This window comes from Gopherus evgoodei, chromosome 1, assembly GCF_007399415.2.
Source record: "Gopherus evgoodei ecotype Sinaloan lineage chromosome 1, rGopEvg1_v1.p, whole genome shotgun sequence".
NCBI classification, from domain to species: domain Eukaryota; kingdom Metazoa; phylum Chordata; order Testudines; family Testudinidae; genus Gopherus; species Gopherus evgoodei.
The window spans coordinates 204,367,234-204,390,647 of record NC_044322.1 but is presented as its reverse complement, the minus strand read 5'-3'; the positions used below and the strand labels follow the sequence as shown (position 1 = coordinate 204,390,647).

General features: G+C 44.7%; 2 protein-coding genes across 5 annotated transcripts in view; one reads left to right on the top strand and one right to left on the bottom strand.

Annotated features, from left to right (window-relative positions):
- Positions 1 to 1,690, top strand: part of NME7 (NME/NM23 family member 7) — a 185,182-nt gene extending 183,492 nt beyond the window's left edge. For all 4 annotated transcript variants that reach the window (XM_030583535.1, XM_030583544.1, XM_030583525.1 and 1 more), the window contains one exon: positions 1,416 to 1,690. In XM_030583535.1, the coding sequence (XP_030439395.1) occupies positions 1,416 to 1,448 (33 nt within the window). In that variant the 3' untranslated portion in view covers positions 1,449 to 1,690. The remainder of the gene's footprint in view (positions 1 to 1,415) is intronic.
- On the bottom strand, positions 1,503 to 22,333 carry ATP1B1 (ATPase Na+/K+ transporting subunit beta 1). The gene is made up of 6 exons (XM_030583559.1): positions 22,119 to 22,333; positions 17,434 to 17,562; positions 7,918 to 8,073; positions 6,012 to 6,196; positions 3,997 to 4,077; positions 1,503 to 2,841 (listed from the first exon to the last, which is right to left on the bottom strand). Exons 1-6 carry the CDS (start codon positions 22,216 to 22,218, stop codon positions 2,575 to 2,577), a joined length of 918 nt encoding a protein of 305 aa, XP_030439419.1. The 5' UTR covers positions 22,219 to 22,333; the 3' UTR covers positions 1,503 to 2,574.
- Between the last annotated feature and the right edge of the window lie 1,081 nt (positions 22,334 to 23,414).

The window sequence follows — 23,414 nt, the reverse complement described above, 5'->3', positions numbered from 1 at the left end:
TTACTGATATGCCTTCGTGGTGGGTCTAATTTGATGTCTTTGGCTTAGGGGATGACACTTTCGTGAATGCATAGAAAAGCCAGAGACATTGTATAGAAGTTCTGTGGTGTGTGATGTTCAGGTGCTGTTCTATTAACACTTTAGGTACCTTTAAAAGTCTGTCATGAATTGCAAAATGGCCTAATTAGGCCTATGGTATGAGCTCAGATTTTACCACAGTAAGATGCTTCAAGCAGGGCCTGAGGTGTGCATAAAGCAAGTGAAAGGCATGCATTTATTTGTTCTCAAGCTGGTGGGGTTCACAAAAATGTCTGTTGCTGGTAGGAGCAAGACCCACTCTTTCACCTCTGCATCTAAGGAGCCACCCCCCCCCCTAGAAAAAAAGTAGTGCTAGTTAGGGTGCATTTCTTCAAACTGCTGCTGTATATGGAAGGAGCCATAGGCAATGTATTCTCACTTAAAATTAAGGCATGCCAGCCTCTTCTTTTCCCCCTACCTCCTGCCAAAGGGGGGTGGGGGGCAGGGGGCGAAATCACTGCCACTACCATGTGTCACAGTGACATTCATTAGTGGGAATACCCACGAATAACTCAGTTACTGCTGTCTTTGTAAGCACCAGAAACCTCTGTTTAATGGGAATGTACTTCAATTTTGTATAAACTCAGTTATTACCTGTGAATCAGTTTGTCATCTTCTTGCATCTGAGCTGAAGCCCCGATCAGAGTAGCTGAAGCAGCCAGTACCGTCCAACTTTTAAACAGAAGATTTCAGCCACATTTTTAGAAGGGCATTTGAGACATCAGCAGATTAACAAAAGTTGGCGTACAGGTGTGTTGGTCAGTAAGCATAACATTTTCATTTCAGCTACTCCTCTCAGAAGTAGATTAGTGCACAACTCCTGCTGCTGTATTAACTGTCTAAAACACAACGTACCCAAGATATGTAGCAACCCTTGCCTTTCCTAAGCTCAAGGGTTTTTGACCTGTTAGAGAGGAAGCTGAAGGCTCCCCCTACACTTTGAAATGCAACTTAAAGATGGCACTGAGCTCCTCTAAGTAAAACAAATAGACCTGGAAGGCTAAGATTGTCAAATGATATCAACACTTAAAAGTGTTGCTTCAGAACTTGGCTCTGATTTAGGTTTTAAAGCTTTAACTTTTTGAATATCAACAGTTATTGTCAATGTCTGATCTGTCCATAAGTCCCAGCAACAGTAAAAATAAGAGTACATACAGCTAGAAACCATCAGGTACTCTTCTATAAAAGTGCTAACCACAGGAACTCTTGAGCCCACCCCGACAGCCAGATTCTAGTGTGACCACTACATTGTGACACGCAGTTGATTTGTTGTTCAGCTGTATTCACTTTGCATCTTCTAGGTTGCTAACTATTGCACTGTAATATGTCTTTTACAGGTCCAGTACTTCTTCAAGATTCTGGACAACTGACAGAACATGGACCTATCTCCAGTTCTAAAGGAAAAAGACAGACAAGGAGCAATGATGTGTTCATTAATTTATTGTCCAATGTTTTAACCTGACTGAAATACAAGAGCAAGAGCACTGTGCTCCTGGCTGTTTATTACATATGTTAGAACATGTTTTGCACTTTAGACAACATTTAACACCATCCTATAGGGTACTGCATTGCCTTTTATAAAGTTTAAAATAAAGATTTATTTTCAAACAAGTGACTTTGGTTTTTTTCCCATACATTACACTTTCTTGCAGAAAAATAAAATTGTACAACTGCATAAATATAAAATCTTCCACCATGAAAATGGTTAAAACATTCAGTAAAAGACATTGGCACCACACAATGTGATGCTGCCAGCAGGAAAAAAAAACTATACACAAAGCAAAAAATTATCAGTGGTAGGGATAGCCTGACTCAGGTCTCACACAACATACTGGAGGATGAGGGTGGAAAGAGTGCATTCACTACAGAGCACAGAACACAATCACCTTTTTTATTTATTCATAAACTCAAATTAGTTTCCCCTGCCACCTCTCCAAATAAAATACCTTACACCACAGGAAAATAAAAAGGATCTATGGAGTGCTGTTAAATAGTCTCACAGGTGGGCCTTTATCTTTAAAAGGAAAAAAGAAATTTAAGTACCATGCCAGTTCTAGTCCCATTGAGTATTTACACCTCAGGCAGCAAAATCTTTGCTCACAGAAAGTAGAAAACAGATACAATACATGGCTTGAAAAATGACCAGAGTATGTACCTATAGTACTGTACACTAAATAAAATACACAAGGCAGCAATACTTGGGGGCCAGAAACACTGCTTACTACAAGTCAGTTTGGAATCATAATTTACAGTAAAAATGGACATGTCCCAAGGCTCAATTGTTTTCTTTTGTCATTTACAGTAGAATAAATATTTTGTCACTATTGCTACACTTTTAAGTTTACATTCTAACCTAGTAATGCAGAAAGCTAGTGTAAAGCATATAGATTATGTGTAGGTCCCATACGTATGACAGTTTGTTCAAGACTAGTAAGTTTGTTTTGTTTTTTACTTTTTAAATGGCTAGGAGGGGAGAAGAGAAAATCATGCTTATGATCAGCTGCTCTTTATGTCAAATTTCACTTCAAAACGTCCCTGAAAACGGTCTTTGTCACTGTAACCGATGTTCTCACCATAGACCTTGCATTCCACACGCACTTCTGTGTCATAGGTCAGGTTAGTGAACTGCACTGCCATGAGAGGCTGGAGATATTTTGGCTGAAGTAGCTTGCCGTAGTATGGATAATATTGTAGAGGGAAGCCAGCATAGCCACCCATCCCATAATATTCAACAGTGCCAATTTTGTCAGCATTTTCCCCTTTCTAAACAGGAAAAGAAAAAAATCATTTGGACAAGCCCCACTGTAAATATTCCCACCACTATATACCCATTCAACCTAATTATCTGAGCCATACTTGGCCATCACCATGTGACTTCTGTGCTCGACAGTACAATAAAGTTATCTTCATTCATTCAAAGCGATTCAGGATCCCTGAGGACAGGTGCACAGTAGTAGGATGTGGGCAATTAAGAAGTAAATAGGAAAATCATCCTGCATTATGTCAATGGATTAAGGAAGTAGGTTCCACAAAAACACACAAATTATGTCAACACAGAACTTCCAATTGTTTTCCAGCAGCTTGGTAAGATCAGCATTATTGTTCCCTGGCCACTCATTGTTAGCTACAGCACAGGGTACGGGAAAATCCTGAATTCTAACAATTATTCCTTCTTAGAACTGGCCCCAGAATTGACAAAGCTTGCTGGGCCTCTGTCCAAAAATTTTAAATTGAACAATAAATAATCTGCTTTTTTCAGTTAGCATTAATCTCTACAAATTTCCTGCTTGAGTAAATGAATTACCCAGGGAAGAGGATACTGCTACTTGGAAGAGACCTTGCTTTTGAGGAGTAGATGTCTTAAAGGATTTGGTTGGGGGGGAGGGGGGAGGAGGGAAAGAGGTTTTACTTATTTTTAGTTCACCCATTCCAGAGATATTGTCATTGACCCCATTCAGTCATTAATTGTTCACTGACTTTTGTGAAATGAGTTGCCTCAATCCTGTTCCTAATGGGAAGATATCCTTCTCAAAAGGAATGGGGGTGGGGAGTTATTTGTCAGCAGAAAGGTCAAGGAGTGAATGAGCACCAAGTCTTGACTCCTGTCTCAGGATTGAAGCATGCTCACTTTTTTAAATATCCTTTTAAAGTCAATCTGCACCAATCTAAGAGGAGAACTGGGACCAGAGAAAGAAGGTCCTGGATAATAAACAGCATCACTGAATGTATATGTGTCCTCCCACAGCCATGGCTTAGAATCCTAAGTCTCGGCTTATACAAAACTGGCATGGTGTAGGTTATTGTTTTGGCTTGCTCAGCCCTTTGATGGGTAGAATTCATTGCACATTTACAACAGTTAGCTTTTGAGGAAGTTTGGATCACATGTCAGAAAAGGCATGGACACGCTTTCCCACTTACCTTAGCAGAGCAATGAACAGGGAGGACATAGGGATTGTATTTGCCCGTCACCTCAGGAGGGAGGCTGTCATTTAGTAGAGGCTAAAAGAAACCCAGAACAAGCAAGTGTTACATTTCACACTGGACAATCTCTGCTCTTCAGACTAACTCCATTGAAAACACGCACATTGATTAGTTTCCAGCACATCTTCCTGAAGTTCAGAACTGTGCCAACAAGTGGCCCCATTCTTGTGTGTCAAAGTCCCAGGGGGTGGGGTGGGGTGGGGTGGGATGGGGGGGAGGTGGACTATTGGCAGATTCATTGAGAGGAACCAGATTTGCTTCTAGGTCAAAGTTTCAAAGCCAGCTCAGGTTGGCAATGGATTTTCAGTCAATACTGTCAGCAAGTTAAGTGGCCATGGAAGCCACTAATTCACCAGCAGTAATCTGCATCTGCCAACAAGAGAAGCTCTGCAGACAACTTCCTGAGCAGGGCAGAGTAGATACAGTTCAGGGGACTTCTTAAAAAAAAAACTATCATCCTGTTAGTGAATTTAATAAAAGATAAGGCTTGACAGCCCAAGAGAACACTTCCCCCCTGTCATGGTATAATTCCCCACTCTGAACCTTAGCGTCCACAAGATGGGGTACCAGCATGAATTCCTCTAAGCTCAATTACCAGCTTAGAACCTGTAGCGCTGCCACCAACCAGGAATTCCAGTGCCTGGTACACTCTAGTCCCCACAAAACCTTGCCTGGGGACCCCCAAGACCCAGACCCTCTGGATCTTAACACAAGGAAAGTAAACCCTTTCCCTCACCGTTGCCTCTCCCAGGCTTCCCCTCCCTGGGTTACCCTGGAAGGTCACTGTGTGATTCAAACTCCTTGAATCACAAAACAGAGAGGACAATTCACCTTCCTCCCTCCTTCTCTTTCTCTCAGGAAGAGTCTGGGAGGGGGAAAGTAATCCTGGCACAGAGAGAAATCAGCCTCTCTCGCCCCCTTCCCTCCTTTCTCCCCACCAACTCCCTGGTGAATCCAGACCCAGTCCCCTGGGGTCTCACCAGAATAAAAACACAATTAGGTTCTTAAACAAGAAAAGCTTTTAATTAAAGAAAGAAAACACTGTAAAAATTATCTTTGTACATTTAAAAAAAAATGGAATAGGTACAGGGTCTTTCAGCTATAGACACTGGGAATACCCTCCCAGCCTAAGTATACAAGTACAAATTAAAATCTTTTCAGCAAAATACCAAATTTGAACTCCTTTGAGCCAAATACACATTTGCAAAATAAGAAAACAACCATAAGCCTAACTCACTTTATCTACCTAGTACTCACTATTCTGAACTTATAAGAGCCTGTATTGGAGAGAAATCTGACTGCACGTCTGATCCTTCTGAGCCCCCAGAGTGAACAACAACCAAACACTAACAGCACAGCACAAACTTCCCTCTCTCAAGATTTGAAAGTATCCTGTCCTCTGATTGGTCCTCTGGTCAGGTGACAGCCAGGCTCACTGTTCTTGTTAACCCTTTCCAGGGAAAGAGATATGAAGCACTTCTGTTCTATTAACTCTTACTTATCTGTTTTGACACCCCCCCCCACCCCAAAATAAATGCTTGTGGTCAAAGGGCAAAGCAAGTCTCCTAAAGGTATTCTGGAAAAGCATATGTATCACTCATAATGGAGGAGTGGCACAGCCGACATGAGAGTTTACTTTCTAGGAACAGTCCCTGAGAGTCAGCCTGGAACTTGAGTGGTTGAACTGGGAAAGGCAACTGGCAGTCCTGAACCAAGGTGACGTTCTCAAGAGACTCGATTTACAGTGTGCTTCCATAGCACCTAGCACTGAAGGCTCTTACAGAACCTTCTAGGAATTACTTAAGCCTCATGTCTACCCTGCAAGCTAGACATTAATATCCCCATTTTACAGATAAGAGTCCAGAGTAAATGGACTTTCCAAGACCAGTCCTCTGCTCCTGCTATAAAAATCACTTCCCCCAAATTAATAGGAAAGGAAAAGAAGCACTTGCCTTTGGTTTGAAGCCTAGAATTCTGTTGAGCTTGACAACAATACATGGTTTTCCATCTTTGTATCCATAGCTGGAATCAAGTATTCCAGAACAGTTTTCCAGCCATTCACGTCTGAACCTGCAGACTTTCTTCTGACCTTGGGCATTATTAAATGCTCCTCGGATTATGTAGTCATGAGGTTTCTCTGAGGGGGGGAGAGGAGGGAGGGGCAAAAAACCAAAACACTTACATGCAGCATGAACTCACATTTGAAAGCTTTGAGAAGAAAAGCAACACTCCTGTGAGCATTTCCCTGGGATTGGAATCCCTTTTCTCAGGTTTAGTAGTAATCAAAAAACAGAGACAGACACCACCTTCTACAGACTGACTTCATGGATCTGCACCAAGCCATTCAGTGACAAGTGCTCTTCTGATCACTGCAAGTCTGTTTTCTACAGGGCCTTTTTTCCCCTCAAATGGAAGTGTGTGTGGGGGTTGCTTCTCTGATTTTTATTGGTAATGTTTTGGGTCACAGGAGGGATTGTCAGAAATGTATTCTCCCTCCAACACACACGCATCTCCCTTCAAGTCAACACTACATGCAGTCCATTATAGGTGCTTTGCTGAATTACATTAGGAGGAGGGGGAAAAAAGGGGGGGGTGTCGCCTCTAAGTGGTCAGGACCAAAAGTCAGGGCTCTCTCTTCTACAAGACTGGATATCACACTTAAAATCAGAACAGGGAGATGCATTTAGAGCAATGCTTTAGGTGTTAGCTGAAACCATCAACTGCAGCAGGGAAGGAAGCTCAAAACGTTCTGACTCGGACCTGAGGGAGAGGTGATCAGCAGGTGTAAACTGGCATAATACCACTGAAGTCCATGGAACTACATAGATTTACATTAGCTGCATGATCTGGCCCCTAAAATTAGACTGCAAAGGACACAAATGTGGATTCTGTAATGGAGATGTTCTGGTGGAGGGCGGGGATCTGAAACAACTTACAAGCATTTCAAGCCCACTTTAAAAACAAACTTACTGACCATCTGTTGATCATTTGACACCTGTTCCATTTATGTCAATGGAAAGACAATGACTGGAGTTTTAGGCCTTTGGACTTACAGAAACAAATATACGCAGGCTAGTGTTACTTTCTATGCATCTGAGCCCAGAGATCTGGTTTGGGTCCAGACCCAGAGCAGCCCACACACTATCTCTACTTAGGAGGAAAATATTCAGCTGATGTTGTGATTTAAATGGCTTCTGAGTAACGACCTCTCCTCTTCTCATCTGGCTGTTGGAGCAGAGGAGAAGGAGCAAGTCTAGAAGAAATGCTTTGAATACAAATTTTCCTTCAGACCATGTGGACTGCCTTTCCTTCTCCAAAGAGATTCAACAGTGCTTTCAGTGCATCTGTAGTTCGTTATTACACCTCAGGGGCCATGGAAAGGGACAGTGCCCCATACTAACAGCTTTTGGAGACAAGGATTTGAATTCTTAACTTGATTTGGGCACTTAGGGTGGAACTGTCAAGTTTGCTCAGCACTGGCCTAACTCTGCTCCTACTGAAGACAACAGTAAAACCCCCATTGTCTCTGATGGGAGCAGAGGAAGGCCAATGCTCAGTGCTTTTCACAATCCCACCCAGAAGCTTGTCAGACTTGGACAGCGAAGCTCACTGTAGAATGCATTCTACTTGGACAACAGACAGTCATGAGCAACTTCAGGACCAGCTAATTAACCTGAGTCTAAAGCTAACCATCATGCTGTTAGTCGTGATGAAACAGATGCTCTGCGGGGCTTATACCAAAACCATCAACAATGGCCAGTATCATCTTGATTCTTGATGGATGTAGTTAGAAGAGGGGTGGCTAATACAGCCTCCAGTTATGTGAAAACAGAACTTCATATCCAGGAGTCTGCTTACCAAGGCAATCGTCAAATATCATCTCATCGGTTTGTTGACTGCTGTTGTAGTTCTTCAAGAATCCGTTAAGGCCCGCCACATATTCTTCGTAAGTTTTAGGATCAGAAATACTAAAGGAAACTTCTGTCTTTAGTACTTGGGGGATTACGGTCAGTCCTAAAAGGGCAAGAAGAAGGGGGAGGGGGAAGAGAATATAGATTAACACACACCCAAAAGTCACACGATTTCAGGACAACATGTATAATGCATGAAACAGTCTGTTCTTCTAGAAACAGGCACAGGACTCAGATTTCAGAGTCTGTACAGCCAACACACGCACACGCTTAAATTCCTCTGGATTTTAGCTCACTTGGAGGTGATGTGCTTAAGCCATAGCTCAGTCATTGCTTCCAATTATGGCCCAAAACACTGTCCCCACATTAGTGGCAAGGGCAGTGTTTTGGGTCACTGCACAAGTTTGGGTTTTTGTTTTTTTTTAAATATACTCTCAACATTCCAACATGCAGTACACATCCTACTGGACTAAGACTTCATTTGTATCTGGCACGGTTACTTCCCCACCAGTTGTGTATGCTCTAATCCAGCCCAGACCTGGGTCAATTGTACAAGATGGAGGCTGGAAGCAGCCTGATGTGGGTTAGCGTACAGCTGAACAAAAGCAGCTGGTGCAGGGCCCAAGCATGCTGGCTCAAGACACCTCCCAAACAAGCCTACTCAGGAAAGCATTCAAATTAAGCATGTGCTTCCATGCTTTCCTGAACTCGCCCGAAGGCAGCGAGGAGCAGAGTTGTCCTAGGCTCTGAGATACCTCCAATGGATTCTAGACATGAGGTAAAGTTCTCAAAAGCGCCTAAATGAGCTAAGAGTCAAAGTCCGACTGTGTTTCAGTGTCATTTAGGTGCTTTTGAGAATTTTATTTAATAGTTACTATGCTCCAGCAGATAGAACAATTCAAAGCTTGGAAGACGGTGAGGTTTCTAAGAAAAATCACACACTTAGGAAACAAGGCAGGTTAGTGGGTAGTGCTAGCAGTCCAAAGCCAAGATTTTTCAGAAGCAACTAGTGATTTGGGGGTGCCTCTATGCTAACAGAGACATGGGTCAATCAGACACTACCTGAGGGAACTGAAGAACCCACTACTCTGTTTCTGCCCTTCAAGAACAGCTCCTAAGACTGGAGATAGTTGGGCACATTTTCAAAAACATGCACACTTGGCTTTTGGGTTACAGCCTTCGGAAACTGGCCCAGAAGGAGAGGTAGAACAAAGAAGATTGATCATTGTCTTCACATCTAGCAAGAAAAAGTGGTCTCAGTGTAACTGCTCTCAAACCTCAGCTCAAAATGCTTCACACTTCCCTGGCACACTCCTAATTCATGAAGAGAGATGTGGATTGCAGCCTTGAATTAAACCAAACTAGGAAGATCTATTTTGACATCAGGACAAAATCTCCCTCCCATGGTGAACGATGGCGCACAGAAGGAAAATCTGTACCAGATAAGGTTCCATTCTTTGGTTAAGTAGAAATTTTATTTTTACAAGCCTTAAATGGTAATGTTTCACTACTAAGCATTGGTTTACACTTAAAAATAAGATCAACCTGGCTATATCACTGAGGGCTTTGAAGTTTTTGCACCCCAAGTACTAAGGTTAGGTTGAACCAACCCCCAGTGTAGAGGCAGCCAGGTTAACAGAAGCAACAACATTGTAGCGCTGTAGCCATAGGGCTCCAGCTGTGCTACTGTAGCACTTGAGTTGGAAGTTAGTGATGTTGCTGGGATCACAGCAGCCTTGCAGTGTGGCATAACCTAAGATCACATAGTGTAGGATCAGAGGGCAGACATCAGCCAAGCATCCAGAACACTTCTCCAGTCCCATGTGGCCTCTGCACTTTATTAACCCTCACCTCCCTCCATCTCCCCCCTATGCTGTGCAGGAATTACTAGGCTAGCCACCAAGTGAAAATGTACTCATGTTGTGAGCTCAGAGAACAATCAAATCGTTATCTGTGCTCTCTAGAAAGCATCATGCTTTCCCCCTTACTCATCTCTTCTGGGCTTTGTGCACAGAAACAGCGCTGATGTGTCTGACCAAAGAGACAATTTTGTTGAATGGGGTAAATGGGAAAATCATCTCCTGGTTAGAACACTGCCTTGGGGGCTAGAATTCTGGATTCCATAACCAGCTCTACTCTATTACCCAAGGGGCAAGAATATTTGGGGGGCGGGGAGCAGACAGAATTAATATATGGAAGTTACCCGTACAGTCAAAGAGAAAAGCATTCCCTTAGTCATTACAAAAAACTAATAAATAGTTGCACTCGCATGAGGTCCAGGTCACATTTTAATTGAATGCCTTGATGCGTGACTAATGCTGAAGTTTAAAATAATGGGAACTAGAGTTCATGCTGCTTTTGCGGTGGCCTCTGTTGCAAACTGTGTGATCATTAGGGGTCCTGGTTGCATTCAGTCTGTTGCCTTCGCTTTAGCAAGCACAGCAGCGGAGTGGCCTCAGCTTTGACAACTTTCAAACAATTGTTTTGCCAACAACAACAATTTCTTCCAGTGCAGGCTGAAGCTACTCAGCTGCCTACATGGGCTCACAATTCTATCAGGTCTTTCAAAGGCAATTAAATACTGCTGCTTAGGGTCCCCCATTCCTCCTCTTCGCCCCCCCCCCCACCCTAAGTTGGAATTTGTAACCTAGGAGACAAAGATTTGCTTTGTTTCCCTGAGGGCAGTCCCCAGCAGCCAAAAGATAGCTAGACAGCCAATCAGTAGAGCTCATGGTTTCAAGTTTTATTTCAGGAAACAGTTCGAACCTTCTCTTAGTTCTCCCTTTCATGTATTTTTCCCTGGTCTGGGTTTTGTTGCAAATTGAGAACTAAATTACCTTCCCCACTAACAAAATTAAATCCTATCAAAATTACAATTGTTTCTACAAGAGTCTGACAATCATTTGTTTTCTAGGAACCTTTAACTTTGCTATCCACACAAAACCCTCACTGCTAAATATAGTGTGTGATAGCAAGTAGCTTTTAACCCACTCCTTCCCAGTCCTCCTCCTTGTCAGCTGGTGAATGTTAACACTAGTTATTTAAGGTGGTCCTCTGTATGTGGGCTTCAGGCAACACCATTAGTTTCTCAGATTTAAGCTTGTAGAAAGTCTCACACCCCCTTTCTCCCCCCACCCAGGGAACTGAGAACACATGAAGAATAGCAGAATATTGTGAAATGCCTTTGTATAGAAGCTGTAAAGTACACACTACAGTCTGTCAGACAATTTAAGCCATGTCCTTTATTTAGGGCACATGACTCACAGCAAAGTCCTGCCCCCCTTTTGTACATCTGCTGAAGGAAAGGAAAAGAGAAGACAACACAAAACCCCTCCACCCAATATGAAGCTAAAGCCACTGAACAAAGGGATGACAATGTAGCTGCATACTAGTGGTCAGTCAAGCCCACCATTTGAGCTCACTTTTGACCACAAGACACCCACACACAAGAAAAATGGTTGTATGTGTTTCATTGTTGATCACCCACACTGAAGAATCCCCAAGAGAATGAGATTGGGCAGCCTATAAGCTCTACATCAGTGGTTCTCAACCAGGGGTACACAGAGGTCTTCCGGGGGTACATCAACTTGTCTAGCTATTTCCCTAGTTTTACAACAGGCTACAGAAAAAGAACTAGTGAAGTCAGTACAAACTCAAATTTCATACAGACAATGACTTGTTTATACTGTGCTATATACTGTACACTGAAATGTAAGCACAATATTATATTCCAAATTTATTTTTATAATTATATAGCAAAAATAAAGGTAAGCAATTTTTCAGTCACACAGTGTGCTGTGACACTTCTGTCGGATTTTGTAAGCAAGTGGTTTTTACGTTTGGTACGCAAGACAAATCAGACTCCCGAAACGGGAACAGTAATCTGGAAAAGTTGAGAGCTGCTGCCCTACATCAAAAAGACACCATTGGCTCTTCTGTCCAACTTCCAATATTAATGGGCACCTAGTGGCTAGTACACTAGGGAGGATGGGATGAGAGACCAGAAATTATTCCTACTGGCTCATCCTGTGGTCCCAGTCACTTAGGCCCCAGTTCAGCAAAGCACTTAAGCACATTTTTACTCCTGGGGGAATTCTGCACCACTGCACAACACAGAATTTTGCGGAAATTAATGTGTGCAGAGAATTTCCCTTTTCCTCCTCCACAGAAGTGGGCTGCAGACATATTGGCTACCAATAGGGGCCAGAAGAGCTCAGTTCACAAACAGAAGACAAGGCTGGGGGAGGAACTGCAGGGTTCCCAGCAGCTCTAGTTTCCAGCACACCCTGAAGGAAGGAGACAGTGGCACAAAGAACACCCTATGCAAGCCTGGGACCAAGCATCAGGCTATTTCTCCCTCGGGATCCCTGGGCTCTGCGGGGGGGGGGGGGGGGGGTGAAGAGGAGTGTCTGGGCCAGACCCCACCTCCCCCCAAAGCTGGCTTATGTGCTTTTGTCATTTGGGACCTTAATCTATCTCTCTCTCTTGTGCCTCATTTTACCTATCTGAGGAATAGTAATACTACTGTTAATTTCACAGGGATAATATGAGAATTATTTAAGTCACTGGTTTTCCGCTTCCCCATCTTACCCATGTTACTGACACAATGTTGAGGCCCAAACTTAAGACTTACCGTTTCCCACTTTACGTTCCATCCCGCTACTTTTTGCAAATCTACAACCACACAAATAAATACTTCAATCCTCTTAAAGAGAAAGCAGCATGGCCAGCAGCCCAGCCCTCATGAACATCCCTGTAAGAGAGCAGTGTACATACCTGGGATGGGAAGCAAAATTAAAGGAACAAAAGCAGCATGTTTAAAGTGCTGGCCTTTCCTCTGCAGAAAAACTGAAGGAGGAAACGTTGTAGTTTGGAAATAAGGCTTTAAAATGAGGAACTTTGGCTGTAAGTAGTGTTACTTCATAATACCGTGTTATTTCCAGTTAAAGACAATCCTGGGTTTAGAGGGCACATTTTTAAGTGCAGATGGATGTGGCATACACAGATTCACAAGACATTCCTACAGTCATTCTGAGCAAGCTACCACCCTCAAGGTCCTGTTAGTTTAGTAAGCTTAAAAAAACCCACACCAAGATGGAACTAATTTAAAACCCTGAGGTGTTAGTGTCTAGCCACCCCCTCTGAGGAAAATGTGTGCACTTTCTCAACATATAATGATATCTGCATGGCTGAGTGACCAGGTGCCCTCTGCAGTTTGGGCTTCACGGATTCCACTCTTAAGAGGTGAGAGGCAGAGGGAGAAAATGTTATTTGCCTCCTGCCGAGAGTTGTCCCCAGGACAGTTGCAGACTCACCAGCTAAAATACACTGACCTCTATTTCATTTACTGCTGCTATGTAAGCTAGTGACTGATTGGCTCACTTATGGACCAGAACAGCCTTTTCTATTACACAACCTCACAGTCACAGGAGGAAGCCATTTAAAGGGGCAGGAGCCATTTTTGAACACTATGATCTGACAGAAGAGTCCTTTCTGCCAGTTTCTGAAGACTGTTTTTTCTCTGTGAGGTGTGGAGTGGCTCCCCCCCGCCCCCCAACCCCAGCAGCCAAGATCAAACAGCAAGAACAGATATACACAGCCTAATTGAAGATATTTTTATAGTAGAGGCAGACCAAGCAGCAGGGACAATGCTGGGTCATACCCCAGCTGGCAGATAGAATCTCAATGACCGAAAGACTTTTTCCTGTTGGACCATATGAACCGGAACCATAAACTCACTGAATGTTAAATCTCACCAAGTGAGGGTCAATCAATCCTCATCATCATCATCATCATCATATCCACTCATACTCCACACCCAAACATAGCCATCATATGAACAACATACCCTCCTATCTCAGTGTCTGTACTTTGACCCGTTAACCTTTTACCCCCAATCAGGACTATTGCAGATTATGTATTCTTTACACCATCCGATCTTAAACTGAACTTTGCACCCCTTCGATAATCTGTACTCTATTCCCTGATCACCAGAAACTTCTATGCCTAAACTCTACCACTTTTTAAAAACATTTTAAGATGTTTTTACAACGTTCTACACTGAGTAGTAAGACAAAACCTTCTATTCCATCACACAGATATCTGAATTTTTTAACCAAATACTGCACTTAAATAGGGCTTAGAATTCCAGACATTTTTCTTCTTGTACTTTTAATCAGCGTTTGCTGTAGTTGCAGTGTTGGGATATCCGAATGCCTTTGATTCCACCACAACCCTCTAGAAAAGCAATATTTGATGGAAAGGTACAAAATTGTTCTTTAGCCTTCAAGTGAGCATAATAGGCCTGTTGTGTTAAATGCATGCAGTAATTAGCATATTAATGCCATCTGGTCAAGAAATGGAGCTATACCCACATCAGTATCACCCAGTAAATGGCAGCATGACTTCTCATTTCATAATAGCATTTTTACAGAGCAATGAGGCTAATGCACAACATTTATATAGCATTTTATTCTGAAGACCTTAAGTGCTTTAGAAGGACAAGTTTTATTCTCCCCTCCCCAATCTGCAAAATGGCACAAAGGGGTTAAGTGATTTGCCCAAGGAGTCTCACCCAGAGACTGCGACAGAAGTCTAGTTTTTCTAGCTCCCAGTCCTGTAACCCTGTCATTCCTGGATTACCAGTACATTTAATAGTTAAGTTGGCACCACTCCCCCCACATATACCATAAAACCTGCTTGGCACATGCCGTTCACATATTGATTTGTATTTTATGTAGCCAATACTCTACAGTGGTTCCAGTGAGAGGCAATTTACGTTGTCTATTCTCCCTCTCTCGAATACACAAAATTCTACTTGTCCATTTTCCTGTTTGACAGGAGTACATTTTATTCGTCATCACTGTGAGAAGATCCAGTGAGATTTTGTGCCTGGGCTGGTCAGCTTTCATGGCCATTTTGAAAGCTGATGTGAGAAACTCTCACTTTTATAACTGAAAAGGTATATTCAGAGGCCAAACTAGTGGCTACTGCACCATGGTATGATAGGTCTGAAGCTGAGAGCTACACTTCATTTCTGTAAAAGCAGCAAATAATCCTGTGGCACCTTATGCTCCAAAACGTCTGTTAGTCTATAAGGTGCCACAGGATTCTTTGCTGCTTTTACAGATCCAGACTAACACGGCTACCCTCTGATACTTTATTTCTGGGCTTGCATGAGGATGGAAAGGCTTCAGGCATAGGTACATTCACTCCCTATTAATGTGCAAGTGACCTATACTGTCCAGTCAAGGAAGAGCAAATATCAACTGGTTCCAAGAGCCAGAAGGATGTTTGCCCCAAATTCAGGGGCTTTTGACACTAGTGCACTGAATGGGTTAAAAGTCTTGGAACACCCATAGTAGCGGATGGGAAGGAAGGAAGGAATACAGATTTAGAGGACAGTTCATTTTGACTGTGAAGCAAAACGTTGCCATGCTGGTCCCACTGCATGCCCAGGGAGTCTAGTCTGCATGCTCAAATTCCCAAATGTTCAGAAAAATCAGTGCCTGCAACCTTTGTGTTTATAGAATCAAAGTAGATTTATTTTTAATGACACATTAAAATGGTGTCTTGAAACCAATCCACCTTCCAATTATTTTATTTTTGAAGGTCAATTTGTGCAACATCCAGTCAACATTTTTAAAAAACTACTCAATGCTCTACAGATTAAGGTTTTATGAAAAAAATTCAACTCAATCTCAACTCAGAGGTAGACCTCCAAAATTACTATTAAAGAAGACACTGACAAAAAAAGTTTAGCTACAACAAGTAGATCATGTAATATCAGACCATGCAGCAAGTCAATATGGACATAACCTGAAAAAAAACCAAACTCTGCACATGAACATTTCTCCACCTTGTATTTTTCCATGTAATGTTTCATGGGGCAAACATTTTTCTTCTTTAAAAGCAGGTTGCTCCACCAAAAGTTATGCATACAGTACGTAGTGCCTACTCTATCTTAATTATCCTAGTAGCCATGCTTAATGCTATACCATCCATTTTCCCCTCTGGTGCCCTACCAAAAAGAGGTACTGCTGATGTTGACCAGAGCAATCTTTCCAGACTACTGTACCCCTTTCAGGAGTCTGATTTGTCTTGCATACCCCCAAGTTGCACCTCACTACTTCCTTACAAAAATCAGACATAAGAATACAGAAGTGTCACAGCACGATTACTGAAAAATTGCTGACTCTCTCATTTTTACCACACAATTATAAAATAAATCAATTGGAATATAAATATTGTACTTACATTATAGTGTGCAGTATAAACAAGTCACTGTCTGTATGAAGTTGTAGTTTGTACTGACTTTGCTAGTGCTTTTTAGGTAGCCTGTTGTAAAACTAGGCAAATATCTAGAGGAGTTGAAGTACCCCCTGGAAGACCTGGGCTATGTGTACCCCTTGGATAGAATAATAGTCCTTGCTTAGCTAGAATATAGCTTAGCCACATAGTTTACTACTGCACTGCTAACCCCGGTGGGGCTGCAGCATTCCCTGACACCAGAGCCTTGCCGGCAGCCTCACAATTGTCACTTAAATACCACTGTTATTAAAAGCTTCTGAGCTGTTTTTCAGAGCAAGCAGTGAGAGACAGAGACAAATCGTTACCATCCCCAATGCCAAGCAGCCTCAAGGTCATTTGTAATGTGGGAAAGCAGCAGTTGCAAGACTCCTCCCCCTACACTCTCATGGCCTACCAGTCACCGACTTTTAGCAAGAGCCAGGCAGCATAATAGACTGGATATGACAAAGAGAGGAATCTGCTGCATTGCCAAGGCATTCTCTCTGCTTTTACTTCATGCAGACTGTTCAGAGATGCTGCCCAATCGATCTCTCTTTACACTGCTGCTGTATTTCATCCAGTACAGACAGGCTGTTCATTTGCTACCATTCATTCAAACAAGAGAACACCAAATGCATGTATGTGTCTCAGACACACATACACACCCCCTTTCCCTCCCCCAAATTTCCAAGACACTATGAGCATTAGTTATAGAAGGGTCTTAAACCCTCAGATATTGATATTATTTCCCTCATTTCACAGAAGAGAGTTAAAGAAGAGACAAAGGTGGAGAAAATTGTCCATATCAGGTGGCAGAGTCCTGACAGCCTCACTCCACTCACTTACCTACTGCAACATCTAAACCACATTTCATTAATTGGTTTTATATTAAAACCAATCATGCACATGTAGATCTCTCACTTCAGAAAATGTTCTAGCTGATGCAACATTTAATTCTCATTAAGACTCAATGGCAAAAAAAGATGCTGTAAAACATAGGTTGAGACCATACCCACAACTTTTAAACATGCTTGACAGATATTCATGATAAGGCACCAATCCCGTTTTAGAAGCACGATGGAATGCTATTCCATCACCACTCCCAGGTGAGTAATAAAATGATTGTTCTTGAAATGGTTTGCACAGTCAGGCATGGGCTTGTTGTTTAAATTACCTGGGGGTGCCACTCGATCCCGATATTTGGGTTCAAATTCACTGATAGTGAGCAACATCACTTGAATGGTCCCGATGAATATGCCTGCCAGGCAGCCATAGAAGATCAGGTAGAAGAGAAGGATCTTAACTGCAACAGAACAGAGAAATAATCAAGCCCTTGACGCAGCCATGTTTCAGCACAAAACTTCATCCTTTTCTACCGCTGAAGGAAAACCCAGCATGCTTAAGTGTGAAACTGAAATTGCCCAAGAGGACGGAGCTAGGGATCTTGGTTACAACAGCTAGGAAGTGGCAGACGGTTATCTGTATCACAGTAGTGTCTGGATGTCCTGGTCATGGACTGGGACCCTACTGCGCTAGGCACTGTACAAACAAAGCAATTTTCTGATTTTAGTCACATCACATTCTAACACATTAAATACTATGAGCCAACTTTTTCATTTAAAAAAAACACACAAAGGTTAAAGCTTGTGACTTGTTACTGGATCCACCAGGAAATATCACTCTGTGCTGCATTATAAGGGACTGATTTTCAGTAAAGCAAGCCTGCATGGTAGTAAAGGACATCATTCAAGTGCCTGTCCTTAGGATGCTTAGCACTTTCACAACACCAACTCACTAGTATTGAGCTTGGAGCTGGAAATTCCAAATGAATTAGCAGTTCAAATCCAACTGAATTCCACTAGGAGCTGGGTGTCTAATTCTTTTAGGATCCTTTGACAACCCCAATCTTCAACTGTGGACCTAATCCCACACATGAAAGTCAATGAGACCTTGCTAGGAACAAAATTAGGCTTCATCTTGGCTATTGTCTAGTTGATTCCAGGTGCTGAAAGCCACCTGTATTACTGTAGTTTGACAATTCCTATATAAAGAAAAACTGCACGGCATTACCAGATCATCCAGCTGAAGTAGCCAATTATATAACCAGATTTTTGATCTAAAAGGAAAGGGGGGACTGGAATAACCACACAAGAAAATAAAAAGGAACACAACACTACTCAGAATCTGGATATCAGTTACTGGTTTACAAGGATTATCTCAGATGATTAACTGCATAGTAACATGCGGTACTAGGCATCACCAGGCAGCCTACAGGAAGGATAAACCAGCCCATGCCAAGCAAAGCAACTTATATGCTAATCAAGGGAACAGTAACAAGCACAAGCAAGTGAACTAGAATTAGAGGCAACAGATGTGAGAGGAGATGTATCTGACTTCAGAATGCCCTAATCTGAAATCACTAAACCAGGCTGCATCACTGTGGCTTGTGTAGTTAGGCATAGTGCTGGCCCAGCAGTATAAGAAACCCATCTCCATGAGGGGAATAGCTACCAGCTGCTCCAGTGCACAGTCTACCCTGCCACTTTACAGCACTGAAATTTGCAGTGCTGGGCAGGGCCCCCCCGCGAGTGTTTTTCGCCACACCCCAGTGAGAAAGTTGCAGGGCTGTAAAGTGCCAGTGTAGACAAACCCTAAAACAAAGGCCCTCTGAACCATCTGGAGTGAAAACAGATGTGGGGGAAGGGAAGGACAGAAAGTGCAAGAGAAAAAAGCTTTCTTCCTTCAAATACAAGTCTCTTCTCCTTGGTTTTAATTATTTTCAGTCTCTTAAAGAGAGAGCAGCAGGAAGAGGTGGGACAAACAACAAACTAAGATAGCTGGCCTTGTCCTCAAACTCTCTCCTTCCCCACTGGGGTGAGGTAGCAGAAAGTTCATGAAGTTAAACTCAGCAGCACTATGTTTTGGCACTCTCAGAGTTAATCATACTCTTTGGTATCCAGGCAGCTCTAGGCAAATGGTTGTGATGTCACAAGAGATTTGGAAATTTTTTCCAGACCAGTCAAAGGAGGTGCTGTTGTAATACACCAAACAAGAAGGTTGCTGTCTGCAATGTGCTTGCTGCCTTTGATTTTTTTTTTTGGATCACAGCAAATGGGCAGTACCAGGAGGTAGCAATGAACATCCTGGTTGGGAGATACAGCACAAAAAAAAAGAACCCGACATCTACAAGGTACACAGCCTGGGTTATAGAAAATATCCAGCAAATCCACCAACAAAGCACAAGGGCTCACTATGAGAAACAGGTGCCTGCTACAAGTTGGTGTGTAATACCTAGGCCAGAGACTCTCAGCTAATGTACAGTTGTCAGAGCTTTGGCTGACTTTAAGGGAGCTACACCAATGGGGATCTAGACCTAGATATTTAGGCACAAGTTCTTTGTGGCAGGGACCACATTCTACACACCTGTGAAGCCCCACACAGATTCATGGTGCTATAAAAAAAAAAAACAACCAACAGTTGATGTATTTAAGTTCTCTGCTCACACAAATATATAGTGAGAGCCTCCTATAGTGTGTCCTAATGCTTCTGCCTGCCAAATCTGAAGATGGCAACTCCACATCCGGTTGATCAGTCAACAGGGGCTGACTTCAACAATGAGGGTGGCAGGCCAGCTTTGGTTGGCAGCAAGTGGACGTCTGACTAAGGCTTTTAAAATTCATATATAAATAGACAACTTTCCAAGTGCTATTTGTAATAGTACAATATGTAATCAGTACATTATATGCGATACTTCTTCACATTTTTTGCCCAAGTTCTGATGTAAACTCAGCTTCCTTTAACCACCCACCCCACACCCCAAAAAAGGAAGAAGGAAAGGATTTATAAAAAAAAGTCTTTCCAATTCTACAGTTTCACAATTCATAAACAGAATTCATGTTTGTTGGTTAAAACCCAGCTAGGTAAAGATGAGCCCAAGGGCAAAATGCCCTCTCCCCAAGGACAACCATGCCTAGCGCTTCAGCACTGAGAGATGCATTCCTTGTTTAAGACAAAAAGAGGCATCACGGCCATCCTTGATACTTGGTTGTTTAAAAGAAAAAGAAAGAAAAAAAAATCAGTGAACTGAAATATTTTAATAGTATCTTTTTGTAACTTTAACTGGGAGGTGGGGGAGAAGAAACAATGTGACTAACAGCCACATGCTAGATCAAGCTGGAACCAGAGACATCATTTCTCAAATTATAGATCACTGCGTATTTTGTGTTTGTTTTATTGTACAGAACTGGAGCTGCTTTCCCCCAGGGTCAACTCAAAATGAACTAGAGCTTGCAGACTATTAGACTCCAAAGCAAACAGATATGGCTGTACTTTATAGAGAACAGAGAGAGAGGGAGAGAGGAGCCAAAAAGATGGGAGAGGGGGAAAACTGGGAAGTGATGCCCTATCTTCACAATGCCCCTTGTATCTATCTGGTTAGTGCACTGCAGGCTGTGATGCACCTAGAAGAGGGGGTCCTTCTTGCCTCTGAAGTCAGAGGAGGAGTGTGAAGAAGCACACCAGGGAGAAGGGAAGGAGGCAGCTATAGAGCCATTGTGCACCTCATGGTCTCACTCAAGTTACATTTAGTTGCTAGGAGACTGGTTTCAAGGACTTGCTCATTCCTGAGTCTCCCCTGCTTCCTCCCCACCCAGCCCTTTCCTCTCTCCCCCGGAGCTCAGGCCAGTTATTCCTCCAAATGGAGACCGGGAGGGAAACAAATAAAACCCAAGAGGACCATCCACACATCCAGGAAAACCAAACCCTAATGTCCTACCACCGGATGGCGTTGCCCAGAGAGCCCAGTGCCTCCGGTTACCTCCTGCTTTCAGGTGTCACCTTGACTAACCTTGAGCTCTGATGCATTATTAACCCTTTGCTTCCCCAGCCAAGCAGCCCCACCGAGCTTGCTGGATTCCAGGGGGGATCTCTCTTTGTAACACAAAAGCCTCTACACCAGTTTCAGAGGGCATCCCTGTAACACCTTTAAACAGGAGGCCCTTTGCCTGGCTTTCTCCACAATTCGCCCTCCTCCAAAGACACCATGCCAGCCGCATTGGCTCCCCTACAAAGGGTCTGATGCAGAGGAGGATGGTGGGAAACAGCGAGAGGTACGTGTAGGGTTGTTCGCCCCCGCGCACACAGCCGCCCACCCCATCCCTACCGCAGTCACGACTCAGATTTAACAACATCAGTGCCCTTCAGCATGACCTTTTGCAGGGAAAAAAAGACACCAAAGCAGCTCTCTCCTGCAGGGAAGGAGCTCGGCCTTTCAGATTTCAAGCATCGCTGACAAATCTAGCCAACAGGCTGGGCAACGGGGTACGGGCAAGCCCCAAAGACGAGACAAGGTTCCTCCTCTGAGCTCAGACACCACACAACCGCTTTCCGCCTGGAACAATACGCACTTTATCTCCCCAGGCGATACCGCATCCCCTCCAGGAAGGAAGGAAGGGAACCAGCCGCCCCCAAATCAGCTAACCGCTCCAGGCAACACCGTAAGGAACCACAAATTAAATCCACACCAGCGTACCCAAGTCTGGGGGGGTGTTTTTCAAATCACCACCATCGAAGCAGCATGTAAGACCAGCGAAGAAAGTTCGGGGGAATTTTTTTAATCCTGATGCGAGGGGGACTGTCTCCACTTTGCGCTAAACCGATTACAATGAACAAGGGAACCAATTCCTTGCCCCCGCCCCCACCTTTCTAGCTCGAGTTGTTGCGGGTCCGCGCGAGCCTTTGCCGGGAGCAGGGGACGCAGCCTCCCTCCACGCACCCACCCGAGACGCGCAGCCCGCAGTGGGTGCGGGGGACTGCGGCGGGGGCTGGCGCGCACGGAGACGGGGGCAGGGACGCACTTACACCAGCTGCCGCCGGTCCTGCCCAGAAACTCCTTCTTCTCCGAGTTCCAGATGAATTTCTTCCAGTTGCCATCGCCTTCCTTCGCCTTGCCGCGAGCCATGGGGGAGGGAGCGGCGCCGCCTGGGCGCAGGGGCGACACGAGAAAATCCTACGCGCCCCCTCGGAGCGGAGCGGAGCGGGGGCGGCCCTGCCAGCGGGTTCCCGCGCACGCCCCGGCAGCGGCTGCTTTGCAGGCGGGAGGGTGGGACGCAGACGGGCCGCCGGCTCCCGGGCACAGCGAGGGGCCGCTCACAGAACCGCGCCGGCCGGGGACATGCGCTCGGCTAGCGCCCAGGGCGCAGCGGCGCGCTATATTGCCGGCTCCCGCGGCTGACCCCGCCCACCGAACGCCGGCAGCCAATGAAAGCGGGATTTGGGGCGGGCGGGAGAGCACGTGGCTGAGCTGAGAGGCGTCTCGGGTTGTATCTGCCCCCCCCCCCCCGCACACCTGCAAGGGAGAGCGGGCGCCGGGGAGACCCCACCTGCAACGGGGGGCGGGGGGCTTCAGCCAAGTAGCCGCCAGGCTGAGCCCTGCGGGCGGAGGGGAAGGTGATGGGGGCGGGGAGAGAGAAAGCGGCCGGGGGCTATGCAGCTCGGCGGGGCGGGGCGGCAGCCCGGGGGGGGCGATCAGAGCAGGGTGCGGGCCATTTAAGGAGGCGGCCTGGGACAAGCTCCTAGACAAAGGGAGGCGGGGGGGGGGGGAAGGTGAGAGCTGGCGCCAGCCGCACACCTGAGCCCTCGTACGTAAAGGGGGAGGAGGCGGAGCTGGGGAGCGGGATAAGGGGTCAAGGGCGTGTCCAGCTGCGGACGGGAGCTTCCCTGCGAAGGGGGAGGGGAGAGGGAGAAATACCTTTCGTACCATTTCCACACCTCCCCCAGCACCACCGTCCATCAACTTAACAGCTAATCCTGGCACGGACTAGTAGTGCCTGACCCCCCTCGCCCCTTTTTGTGGGCCCCAGATGCCACCAACGCATTCTTGCAGCCTTTTGGCTCCCACCTGCTGGCTGCCCACAGCTACCACACAAAGTATTCCCCTCCCTCCCCCTCAAGGCCCTTCCTTGCTTCTGGCCACAGCTGCAACTTCCCTCCCCTGCCCTGGGAATCCCCCTTGCCATGAATATGCAACACAGCATAGCAGCCCACTCGGCTGGAATGAGAAAAGGGTCCTACCCCACGTCTATGCCAGGAACTCCTAGCTTAGGTTTTTATTTAGTGCCTGTCACTGGGGTATTTAAGTTATGACTCATGAGAGGG